This window comes from Jaculus jaculus, chromosome 8, assembly GCF_020740685.1.
Source record: "Jaculus jaculus isolate mJacJac1 chromosome 8, mJacJac1.mat.Y.cur, whole genome shotgun sequence".
Classification (NCBI taxonomy): Eukaryota; Metazoa; Chordata; class Mammalia; order Rodentia; family Dipodidae; genus Jaculus; species Jaculus jaculus.
Window position 1 is genome coordinate 115,227,715 of NC_059109.1, and position 12,785 is coordinate 115,240,499.

The window sequence follows — 12,785 nt, forward strand, 5'->3', positions numbered from 1 at the left end:
GGGCCATAATTCAGTTTTATTCAGCTGCAGAGAAATTAAATTAGAAAAATTGCAGAGAAGTAGTTGGATCTGGAAAAGATTATACTATATCAGGTCACCCAGGCTAAAACATTCAGACACTGCCTGTTCTCTCTCATAGTTGGAGCCTAGATTCAAATACTTAGACTTGTATACGAATTGTAATAAACTTCTGTAGTAGACAGCAGAGTGTTAGAAAGGGGATCTTAGGGAGAAAAGAGAGGGTTTAAGGAGAGGGTATAGTAGGAATGTAAGTAGAGGGTCATAACATCTGGTGTGAAGATTGAGGGGAGGAGGATGTAGATGAAAGGTTAATAAAAAACTGTTAATGTTTATTAATAAACCATATGGAAATCTACTTCTTCACTAGCTAATAATACATGTATAAAAGTCTTATGTATCTGTTTTTTAAAAGGCACAGTTTGGGCAAGAGATGCATAATGTTATACCCAAAAGCCACCCATTTTTTTTTTAATGCTTACTTATTTACCTTGCAATCAGGAACACACAGAGAGACATACAGAGAGAGGATTTGTACACACCAGAAGCTCCTGCAACTGCAAATGAGAGCAGAGGTAGGCAAAAAAGAATGGGAAATTGCAAGGCATGGTGGCACACGCCTTTAATCCCAGCACTTGAGGGGCAGAGGTAGGAGTACCTCTATGAGTTCAAGGCCAGCCTGAGACTATGCAATGAAGTCCAGGCCAGCTTGGGATACAGGGAAACCCTACCTTGAAGACAAAAACAAAAACAAGCAAAGTAAGCAGGTGATGTCAATAAAAAGATCTATTCGGAAAGAGGACAGTGCTTTGGGCAATGCTGGTGGTGAATGGAGATGGGGAAGAAAGAGGGTAAAAGGATGCCAACATGATTAAATAATGCTATTTTCATGTATTCAAATTCTCAATGAGATGTTTGTTTAGACTGATGTTATGGAGAGAGAAGGAAATATAGAACAAGCACATGAAAGGAAGTAGGAGGAGACAGAAAATGCTACATAGACTAAGTGCCATTCAAAAAATATATGGACCTGCTAAAGGGATGGCTTAGCGGTTAAGGCATTTGCCTGCCAAGCCAAAGGACCCAGGTTTGATTCCCTGGGACCCACGTTAGCCAGATGCACAAGGGGGCACATGTATCTGGAGTTGATTTACAGTTGGAGGCCCGGACATGCCTATTCTTTGTCTCTCTCTCCCAAATAAAAAAAAATTAATAAATAAAAGTGTTTAAAAAAATATATGGACTGGTAAGTAGGTATCACCTGGAGCTTAGTAAGACAAGAGAAAAGAGTTAGGAGAAGAGCAGACACATTGTGCAGAGCTGGTCATAGTCTGGCCTATATGGAAGTTTTCAATGCTTTATGTCATTCTGAGAAGTTCTGACACCATTGCTAGAAAGAGTGGAACACGTTAATAGTTACAACGGCTAGTCACAGTGATGATATCTTGATTACATTTTATATCTTCAATAGTCAGCAAAACATGACAGAAATCTATTTGTGCACAACAGAAAACATACGTTTCCTAAAACATGCAATCAAGACAGCTAGGGTTTTATGTCCTTGTGACTGTAACTGGAATAGAATTTGGGCCTGCACCAATGTGAACATGCTTAATGACAGAAAAGAGTGATCACCAGTAAGGAGCACATGATGACCCTAGAAGAAAAGATCAAAGGTAATTGATGGCAGAGAAGAGTGACCCCAGCAGAAAGAGCACATCAGGACCCCAGAGGAAAAGGTCAGAGCTAACTGGAAAATGTGGCATAGATCCAATAAATCATTTCCAATTCATTCTTTTTATTATACTATAATCAGTTATCTGTTCTGTACTAGGTCCTGGAAATTGTATAGTGCAATGTTGTATGATATTGGTGTCATGCATTTTCTATCAAAGATGGGTTTCTGAACTAGCTAGCTTATGAATAAATTTGTAGAATAATTATTCATGTAAGATACTATCAAACAACTGAGATTCCTATATTTCACATATCCTCTAGTTTCTCCATCTTTTATGTTTCTTGTTCCACTCAATTAAAGAAGTTATCTAATAATTGCAGAGTGCAGGTTTTGTATGTCCCTTGATCCTGCTAGTTCACTTTTCCATTCTTGGGTAATAACTACTGATCTGAAGACCCTCTACTACTTCTCTCAAGCACTGAGACCCAGGGAACAGTGTGGCAGCCTTTGCTGAGGAGGGCAGTCCCGACGTGACCAGCCCTGCCCAAAGGTCCCTGTCCGGCAGGATGAGCTGGGTCCGCCTCTGTCCTCCACTGAGTCTCTCTCTCTGGCCACGAGTCCAGTCTAAAAGTAAAAGGCTGCAACCTTGATTAGACTTAAGCAGCAAAGTGTCCAAGGGCTTTGTGAGAACTAGAAGATGCACCTCAGCTCAGAGTTTTGGAAACCCTATTCTATAAAGCTGACAGGATTTCTTGCAGATGAGAGAAAACATTACACTGTTTATCCATCCCCAAAAAAGTCATCACATGGATCCAACATGTGACAAGACATATATGAACATTGTGATTTGGGTCAGGATCCCTCTCATGGACCCAGTCAAGTATGGGCTCTGCTTTAGCATCTAAAGACCATTTCCACCTCTGCCCAATTTGGAAAACACTTATCAGGAGCTGTCTACAGACTTTGATTTTCTTTTTGTTCACCCTGGCCATGGAGATTTATTTGGCCAAACAAAGTGCCCTTCTCCTCAGTGCTGTCCTCACTGTCCAGGCCCATCAGGAGTAGGGTTGGCAGCAGTTCACCGATGCCATGGGGTCCTGACTCAATCAGATCCTGAACGGCCTTATCTTGCTTTGCCTCCTGTGCTCGAAGAGGCACATTGACCTCCACAGGAAAATGACCCTGTGCTCAGCACACAGTCCACCCATCGTCATTGCCAGTGGACAGATGGCTTTTGGATGGAGATGTTTCTCCAAAGCCAATGAACTGCTGCAGAAATTTTGCAAGTAGTTCATGGGCTGGAAGGGGTCATGATTTTGCACTGAAGGGTGTCTGTCTCCAGCATCAGTTTGGGAGAGCTGCTATTGTTACAAAATCACTGAAAATCCCCCTACTCATAAAGTGAAGAAAGCTCCTGGAAAGCAGCCAAGAGCCAAGCTTTAGGGGTGCAGAAGACCCCCTTTCATTTTCTCTAGGTTTGAGCCCTCAAAGGATAAGGCTCTTAGCCAAAGCCCATCAGGCTTGACCCCAAAAGACCCTACTTCTTGTTAGACAGTCCTCTCCTACCTTTGGGTTAGAGCGGAGATCTGCACCTTTGGTCAGTCATACTTGGATGCCTGATAGGTCTGATTTATGGGTTACAATATTACTATTCTATCTATCTATCTATCTATCTATCTATCTATCTATCTATCTATCTATCTATCTATCGATCTATCTATCTATCTAACATCTGTCTATTGATCTATCTGGCTATCTGTCTGTCTTGTTTTTTGTTATTGTTTTTGTTTTTGTTTTTCGATGTAGGGTCTCATTCTAGCTTAGGCTGACCTGGAATTCACTATGTAGTCTTAGGGTGGCCTTGAACTCACAGTGATCCTCCTACCTCTGCCTCCCAAGTGCTGGGATTAAAGGTGTTTGCCACCACACACTTCTCTATTCTTCATTCAAGGAGTCTTTGCGCCTGTCACCAGGAGAAGCTCAAGAGCATTCGTGATTTCAGAAAGTGGGAGTCTGGTTCCTGATTGTAATAGAAGGAAGTGGTGTGGGTCTTCACAAACACAAACTTTTTGCTTCACAAACAAGCAAATACCACTGGTCTTCTTACTGTTTCTTGAGTCTTTCCTCCAATAAATGGTAGAAGTTGAACACTGAGAGGGTTTTGTTTGTTTTGTTTTGTTTTAAATGAGGGTGAGTGTTTTTTTCTTAGGACTATACAGAATAGGTGTTTTTACAACAGCACAGACTGCCAAATATTTTATTATTATTATTATGCTGAGAATCCAATCCATGGTTCTATTTTTTTTTAAAACATTTTCACTTATTTATTTGCAAGCAGAGAGACAGAGAGATAGGATGGGTGTACCCGGGCATCCAAATGCTGCAACCATGGTTCTATTTTTAATTGACTGAAATCACTTGTGGCTCTTGTACTTTCTATAACAGTAGATAATTTCATGTATTCATAAAGTCCCTTGGCAGGTGCATATATGTTCACATATTTGTCATTAAAATGTTTTTTTATATATTTGAGAGAGAGAAATAGGGATAGAGGGGAGAGACAGAAAGAGAGACGGGCGGGGGAGAGAGAATGGGCACACCAGGACCTTTGGCTGCTGCAAATGAACTCCAGATGCATGAAGATGCATGTGCCCCTTGTGCAACTGGCTTACATGGGTCTTGAAGAAACGAACCTGAGTCCTTGGGCTTTGCAGACAAGTGTCTTAATAGCTAAGCCATTTATCCAGACTATATCTTCTTTTGTAAAGTGACAACCCCTCCTGAGTTTGTACCACCAGCCTGGTTCTCAGTGAAATGGGCTGAGCAAAATTCATGTCTTTGTTTTGAACATATACATAGTAAATCTAACTAAAGTTCTCAGAATTACTCATAGAGACTCAAAAATTACCACCAAAACTTTCTGCCTTCTTCTTTTCCCCTACAAAAATCCCTCTTTCTCAAAAAATAATCTTTAGAAGGATGAGCTGATATTCTACATTCTACATTTTGATGGATTATGCCCATCATTTTTGTTCTTTATTTAGTAGCATAATTGAATTATAATTCCTCTTGCTTCTCATCTGCTATGAGGCAAAGCACTTTAGGAGTAACACTTTCCCATATGTAGAGAATTTACTACTCAATCCTATGTAAAGTAGTAAACCCAAAGGAAAACAGTCCTGAAGTCTAGCCTCTCTGTATAATTTGTCACAGGTATATTCATGAGAAAAAAATTATTACTTCACTTTACAATACATATATGTCTACCTCTACATTTTCCATATTGTATAAAATAAGAGTAGCAAGCACGTATTTCAGAGGGTTGAAGCATTTTCCAAAACCAGTGAGTTGCAGAGTGTCAGCAAGAAAGACAAAACTAAAAATGGAGACTGCTGTGCATATGCCCATTTGTACTTCTTGAGTTTGGAATAGAGTAATTTTCATATGTATTTGCAACCTTACCAGCTTGGCTCTTCTTACTTTCTTTGGTTTCTATTTCTTGCTTTGTGGATTTTCTCTGCTGCAAAAATACAAGGTAACAAGAATTTAGCATGCATTTCAATTCCCTCATTCACTCCATCACTCACTCATTCAGTCATTAAGACCAAAACCCATGTCAATCAATTCTTAGACACTATCCTTGAGAGAAACTAAAGCAAGACATCAAATTCAAGATCCTAGCATAGGTAGTTACCTATGACAACAAATAAAAACAGAAGAGAATAATTCACTGCTGCTGTAGCTGAGATTCATATAGCTACACTACCAAGGGGAGCAAGAACTTCTATCCTGAAGCTCAGAAGTTTTTCCAGCAATAGGGTCATAATGTGAAAGGCAAAGAGAGCACAGAGAAAGATACAAGTAGGGTAGACACTGTGGACATGGCACCAGGAGCTAAAAGATGAGCTATGAAAGAAAAGAGTGAATGGGGTTAATCTTGTGCAGGAAAAGAGAAATACACTTCCCAGGAGGCACATGAATTTGTCAATTGAAAGATCAGATCTGTTTGCTCTAATCAAGTTTATCTGCTGTCTTCCTATGGGCATTAACTGCCTCAGCATGCACAAGACTCTGGAGGAAGCATTACACCCACCAAATCTGAGCTTTTAAGAATATACCAATAAGGGAAAAAATTTAAGGGTGATAAACATTCATTATATTACCTAGAAAGAATACAGGTACTTTTTAGTTTTGCTTGTGCACTGAGGACATGGCACAATGGCTAAAGGTGCCACAGGCAAAGCCTACAGTTTCAGTTAATAGTGCTCAGGATGAACATAGCCAGATGCACCAAGGAAGCATGCACATGCAGCTCATTTGCAGGGGCAAGAGGTCCCATTGTCCACACAATCTCTCTCTCTCTCTCTCTCTCTCTCTCTCTCTCTCTCTCTCTGTGTGTGTGTGTGTGAATGCAGATATATAAATAGCAAAGAAAATGCCAAGTATCCTCAAATTCTTCTAAGCAGACATCCCATCATAGACTATTACATACTTAGCTTAATTACAAAGAGAGTTACTGCTGTAAAGAACACACAGGAAATATAAGGGGTTAAATTGAATATTACGTAGCATATACAACCATCATACTAATTGCTCCTCCAGGGGAACTGATTAAAAGCCTACATATTTATGGACTAAACTTTTAAAAGTAAATGTTTTTGAATGAAATGATAATTTTAAGTTACATTTGTACAGTATTATTTTAAGTAAATCCTTATACTACATAGACAGAGAGTGCAACTCTGTCCATTGAGGACAAACTTAAAATCTGTTATCCCAGGTTTAGAATAAAGGCAACATAAGAAAATTTACTTCTTAAGAATTTAAAATGTTTCACATACTCATTTAGCAAAAAATGTATAGGTAAAATCTTATTGATTAAATGGTCATTTTGCCCTTCCTTTTCAGATTTGCTGCTTGTCACTCTTTCTAAATTGTACCCACTGGATACTAAAGTACCCAGCGATGGGCACAAGTGATCTGCTATTCTCTTAGCCTCTTGTTTTGTATTCATACACATCCATATGGATGATCTGGGTCCCTTCAAAGTGTGTTGCTGCAATCTCCCCCACCAAGCACATATACCGAGGAATTTGCCTTTATTTTCAGAATATAGGAAATACCATCTCCTTTGAGGTTCTTGATGCTAACATCCTCAGAATACTTCAAAGATATCACAAGCTGTGAGATTTCTAAGTGCTTGCTGCTTGTTTCTCTTATAATTTGTCCCTGGCCCATAGGCTTTTTTGTTTCCTGCTAGATGGACAGTTTAATGTCTACCCCCAGAATATTCTTGAAAAATTTCCATGCAACATGTTAATTAATACACACAAATGTAACATGTTAATCTTGTTGGGACTGGTGTTGCACACCTTTAATCCATCACTCAGAAGGCAGAGGTAGGAGGATCACCTTGAATTTAGGGCCAGCCTGAGACTACATAGTGAGTAATTCAGGCCAGCCTGGGTTACAGTGAGACCCTAGCTCAAAAAGTGTCTATATTGTTGACATCAGTACAAACAAGGGAACCTGGTAATATTTTTGGGAAAGATGTCCACAATATTTTGATATCAATAACAAATATCTGTCAATCAAAGGAGCATTATCTAGAAGGCACTTTTTAAAAAAATTTTTTTATTTATGTATTTGAGAGCGACAGACACAGAGAGAAAGACGGATAGTGGGAGAGAGAGAGAATGGGCGCGCCTGGGCTTTCAGCCTCTGCAAACGAACTCCATACACGTGTGCCCCCTTGTGTATCTGGCTAACGTGGGACCTGGGGAACCGAGCCTCGAACCGGGGTCCTTAGGCTTCACAGGCAAGCGCTTACCGCTAAGCCATCTCACCAGCCCAAGAATGGACCCTTTAAGTTACGAATTATATGGAAAAAAAATGTGACTGCAGAAATCAAGACCCTCTGGCATTAAACTAATTTTTACATAAATCAAATTTGAGATCCATCATATATATATATGGTTCAAAATTTCAATAGTTGACTCAGAGGAGTCAATTTTGATCTTTACTTTGACACACTTATTATATAGTTTGGACAAAGAGAGAAATATATAATTATCATTTTTACAAAGAAATGAATATGATGGTCAGGCCTAAATGAATTCAGGCACTTATACTATTAGAACTTATAATGACCTAAAATCAGTTTAAAATCTAATACAAAAGTGGTTAGTAAGAACCAGGCATGGTGGCACACACCTTTAATCCCAGCACTCATGAAGCTGAGGTAGGAGGATTGATGTGAGTTTGAAGCCACCCTGAGACTACAAAGTGAATTCCAAGTCAGTCTGAGCTACAGTGAGACCCTACCTTGAACAAACAAACAAGCAAAAAAAAAAAAAAGTGAATAAAGTGGTCAATAATTCTAAATAACAATCTAAAGGGTATTTTCAATGTTTATATGAAGCTTGAAACAAAACACAAAGAATAAAAACAGTAGTTTCACATTTAAAGATTTTCATACCAATTTCTGATTATTTTCCCTGCCATCATGACTGGTTTTCTTGTCTTCTGCTTTTTTCCGTTCATCTGTTGCTGCTGACAAAGGCAGATTTTCAGATAAGCAGGGGTGACAAAATGAAATTCTTCATACAATTAAATGGAAATATTTACAAACTTGTGTTATTATATCACAACCCTGAGTTAATTGTTAAATGAACAATGTTTAATATTTAGTTCAGTATGGAATCCTTTAGAGGAAGGCACCGATCATTCTGAAAACAGTAAGCATTATCACTGGCATATAAACCAGATGGCACTGGGTTCAATGAGTTAAATAATTTCAAAGATTTGTACACACCTTGTTCAAGTTGACTTCAACAAATAATTATTTTGACAAAAACAACAAGCATCATAATAATATTTTCTTTCCCATTATGTAATGGACTTTACTTCAAACAGACTGACTTTAAAATAGGTCTATTGCTGCATTAAAACATTGTTATATTTTCTTTTATCTGTGAACACTTATATATACGATCATTTTGTGTCTACTCTCCAGGCTTGTGGTTTGGTCTTTTTCAGCTTATGAGAAGCTCTCACTGATTATTTCTGTGCTCATGCAGAAAATGTTCATGCCTTTTTTTTAAAATTTTTTTTATTTATTTATTTGAGAGTGACAGACACAGAAAGAAAGACAGATAGAGGGAGAGGGAGAGAATGGGCACGCCAGGGCTTCCAGGCTCTGCAAACGAACTCCAGATGAGTGCGCCCCCTTGTGCATCTGGGTAACGTGGGACCTGGGGAACCTAGCCTCGAACCGGGGTCCTTAGGCTTCACAGGCAAGCGCTTAACCGCTAAGCCATCTCTCCAGCCCTGTTCAGCCTTTTTTTAAATTCAGTTATAAACTTTGTTCATTTTACTATTGTTAATGTGATAGCAAATTGTATGTTATTGTTCATATTTACTGTTTTGTTTCTGGGCTGGCAGTGAAGACATTCAGTAATTCATTCTGTAAAACAGTGTCATTTCATGAAGCTCACTTTTTGAGTGTGTGTGGTTTTTCAAGGTAGGGTTTCATTCTAGTCCAGGCTGACCTGGAATTCACTATTTACACTCAGGCTGTCCTCGAACTCACAGTGACCCTCCTACCTCTGCCTCCCCAGTGCTGAGATTAAAGGCATGTGCCATCATCCCCAGCAAGCTCCGTTTTTATTGATTGAGTTACTCAAAAACACTAAGCCCTGAAAGCCTCAGATAGAACAAAGAGAGATTCAGGGATGGTCTTAAGAAGCTGTTGAGCAAGAATGGATACATGGGAAGAGGGAAAATGTGAGAAATGGAAAGGCAACAGGAAAGGTGGCAAAGAACCTTTGCCTGAAAATGAAGAGCTGAGTAAGAAGGAAAATGCCTGTAACATAGTAATGGGCCAAAGATGAATGAGTTAGGAAGAATTCTGATTGTTAAATACTCATAAAGTATTTTGGTTAGGTCTTGTAAATCATTCTTGTATCATACTAAAATTCCAATTTGATCACAACCATTGGGTAGAAGAATGAAACTTAGAGTCTGTTGTCCAGAAATTTCCTACAAATTGGAATATTCCTTCCTGCTGTCAGGAGTCAGAATCAATAGACTCAGGAAGTTAACAAGTCTGGGAAAGATGAAACTTAAAAGGTCACATGGTGATGTCCCAAAATTAAATAGAGTAAATTCATGCTTAGGTGGCAAATGCCTAATCAGCTGCTACAAGTTAGGTATAGTGTGCTCCAGAGATGCTTTGCATGATTCATCACCTTTGTTGGAGCAGGGGTTTTTATTGTTACAGTTGCTGGGAGTCATCCATGTTTCTGTAAGAAACCACTTACTGTAATCTCTAAGTAAGCTCAAGAATCTCATTGGATCACTAAAACTGGTTTCAGTGCAGTCTTGCTTTGGTCTATGGTTTGTACATTATCTGGGGTGAATAGACTTGTGTTTGCTTTCCTCAGGTACAAAGTGTCATGCAACAGAATCATATGCTTTAATTTCAAATGCTAATTTCATTTAAAACTACGTTTTTGGTGAGAATGTACACTGGCACAGCCATTGTGGAAATCAGGATGGAGGTCCCTGAGACAGCTAAAAGTAGATTTGCTATAATATCAAGCAATACCACTCTTTGGCATAAGTCCTAGGGATTCTATTAATTACCCTAGAGATATTCATCCATATTTATTGCTATTTCTTTCTATTCTATTCACAATCGCTAGGCAATGGAACCGACCTAGATGCCCTTCATATGATGAATGTATAATGAAGTTGTGTTATATTTACATAATTCAGTTTTATTCAGATGTAGAGAAAAACTAAATTACAAAAACTGCAGGGTAATTGATGGATCTGGAAAAGATTATATTGTATCAGGTCACCCAGGCTAAAACATTCAGACTCTGCCTGTTCTCTCTCATAGTTGGAGCCTAGATTCAAATATTTAGATTTGTATATGAGTTGTAATAAAATTCTGTAGTAGAGACCAGAGAGTTATAAAGGGGCCCTCAGTGAGAAAAGAGAGGGTTAAAGGAGAGGGTAGAGTAGATGTATAAATAGAGGTTCATAACACCTAGTGTGAAGATGGAGGACAGGAGAGGGTAGAAGAAAGGTTAAAAAAAATGTTGATATTTATGAACAAACCATATGAAAACCTACTTCTTCACTAGCTAATACAGGGTTGGCAGCAGTTCACCGATGCCATTGGGTCCTGACTCAATCAGAACCTGAATGGCCTTGTCTTGCTTTGCCTCCTGTGCTCAGAGTGGGACATTGCCCTCCATAGGAAGCAACCCTGTGCCCAGCACCACCTTGTAGCCAGCGGACAGATGGATTATGGATGGAGATGTTTCTCTAAAGCCAATGAACTGCTGCAGAAATCTTGTAAGTTGCTGATGGGCTGGAAGGGGTCATGATTTTGTACTGAGGGGTGTCTGTCTCCAGCAGCAGTTTGGAAGAGCTGCTTCTGTTACAAAAATCACTGAAAATCCCCCTACTCCTAAAGTGAAGAAAGCTTCTGCAAAGCAACTGAGAGCCAAGCTTCAGGGGTGCAGAAGATCCCCCTTACATTGTCTCTAGGTTTCTGCCCTCAAAGGATAAGGGTCCTAACCAAAGCCCATCAGGCTTGACCCCAAAAGACCCTACTTCTTGTTAGACAGTCCTCTCCTACCTTTGGGTTAGAGCGGAGATCTGCACCTTTAGTCAGTCATACTTGGATGTCTGATAGGTCTGCTTTATGGGTTACAATGTTACTGTTTATGTGGTGGTTTGATTCAGGTGTCCCCCATAAACTTAGGTGTTCTGAATGCTAGCTCCCCAGCTGATGGAGATTTGGGAATTAATGCCTCCTGGTGGGAGTGTATTGTTGGGGGCGGGCTTATGGGCTTTATAGCCAGTTTCCCCATGCCAGTGTTTGGCACACCCTCCTGTTGCTGTGGTCCATCTTATGTTTGCCAGGGGGTGATGTCCACCCTCTGCTCATGCCATCGTTTTCCCCTGCCATCGTGGAGCTTCCCCTCGAGCCTGTAAGCCAAAATAAATCTCTTTTTCCCAGAAGCTGCTCTTGATTGGGTGATTTCTACCAGCAATGCGGACCGGACTGCAACAGTAAAGTGGTACCGAGGAGTGGGATTGCTGCTAGACACCTGATTGTGTAGCTTTGGCCTTTTGGAGTTGATTTTCAAGAGGAATGTGGGAGGAGTTGAAACCTTGGCCTAAGAGATGCCTTGCAGTGCTGTAAGTACAGCTTGATGGACTGTTCTGGTCTGAGCTGCAAGACCTGAATGCAGTAAGAACTATGGACTGTGAAGTTTGGCTTATGAGGGTGACAAAGAGCTTTTGCCTGGACTGGGCTAGCAGTTTGTGTGAGAAGCTTGCTCTTGTGCCCGTGTCCTGAGAAGTTGTGCAGGGTTGCTTTGCGTAGAAATGAACTGGTGTGTGCAGAGGGATATGGCACAGAAAGAAAAATCTTTGGGTGAACTGCTGCCCGTTCAGCTGCAACTGAGAGATTACAACCTTTGAGACTGGGCTAGCTGACCTGTGCTGGGGCAACAAGAAGAATGTCAACTCTTTTGAAGGGGCCTGAGTGCTCAAGGAGTGTCCTGTTCTTCAAAGTCTGCTTTAATCCCCCCTGGATTAACAAATTGGCACCCTACCTGGTATTGTGGAGTATAAGAAATGCTGGAAAGAGGGTCATTGAGTTTGCAACACGGTCTTGTGTTTTGGAAATGGCCATGGGCAGTGTGAAGCGGGTTTGCTGGTTGCCTGCCTAGAGACCCCATGGGGCCATGAGGATGAACCGTGGCTTGCAGTGGAGGGAGATGCCGGGACCATGAGATGGCTGCCGAGGAGCTGCCGGCCCCGATGAAGTTTTCCAGGACTGTGAGTAGCCTAGCTGGAGGGGCGGAACTGGAATGCCAGAGACTTGTTGATCAAACTTGAAGATTTGTCACTGGTTTGAGTTGCTGGACTTGAAGCTACAGAGTTTGATGTTTGCCCTGGTTGTTTTAAATCTTGTATTGGTTGAATGTTTCTTTGCTATGCCCAATGCCATCTATTGCAGTGTGAATATTTATTCTGTGCCATTCTGGGTTTTTTGAGGTTATAT

At 40.3% G+C, this 12,785-nt stretch overlaps 1 protein-coding gene across 1 annotated transcript in view; it reads right to left on the bottom strand.

The window, feature by feature from the left end:
* The window catches only part of LOC123462894 (putative ankyrin repeat domain-containing protein 19), a 42,888-nt gene that overhangs the window by 9,012 nt on the left and 21,091 nt on the right, over positions 1 to 12,785 (bottom strand). Inside the window, exons 9-10 of the mRNA XM_045157062.1 lie at positions 8,175 to 8,248; positions 5,159 to 5,216 (exon numbers count right to left, since the gene is read on the bottom strand). Of these exons, the coding sequence (XP_045012997.1) occupies positions 5,159 to 5,216; positions 8,175 to 8,248 (132 nt within the window). The remainder of the gene's footprint in view (positions 1 to 5,158; positions 5,217 to 8,174; positions 8,249 to 12,785) is intronic.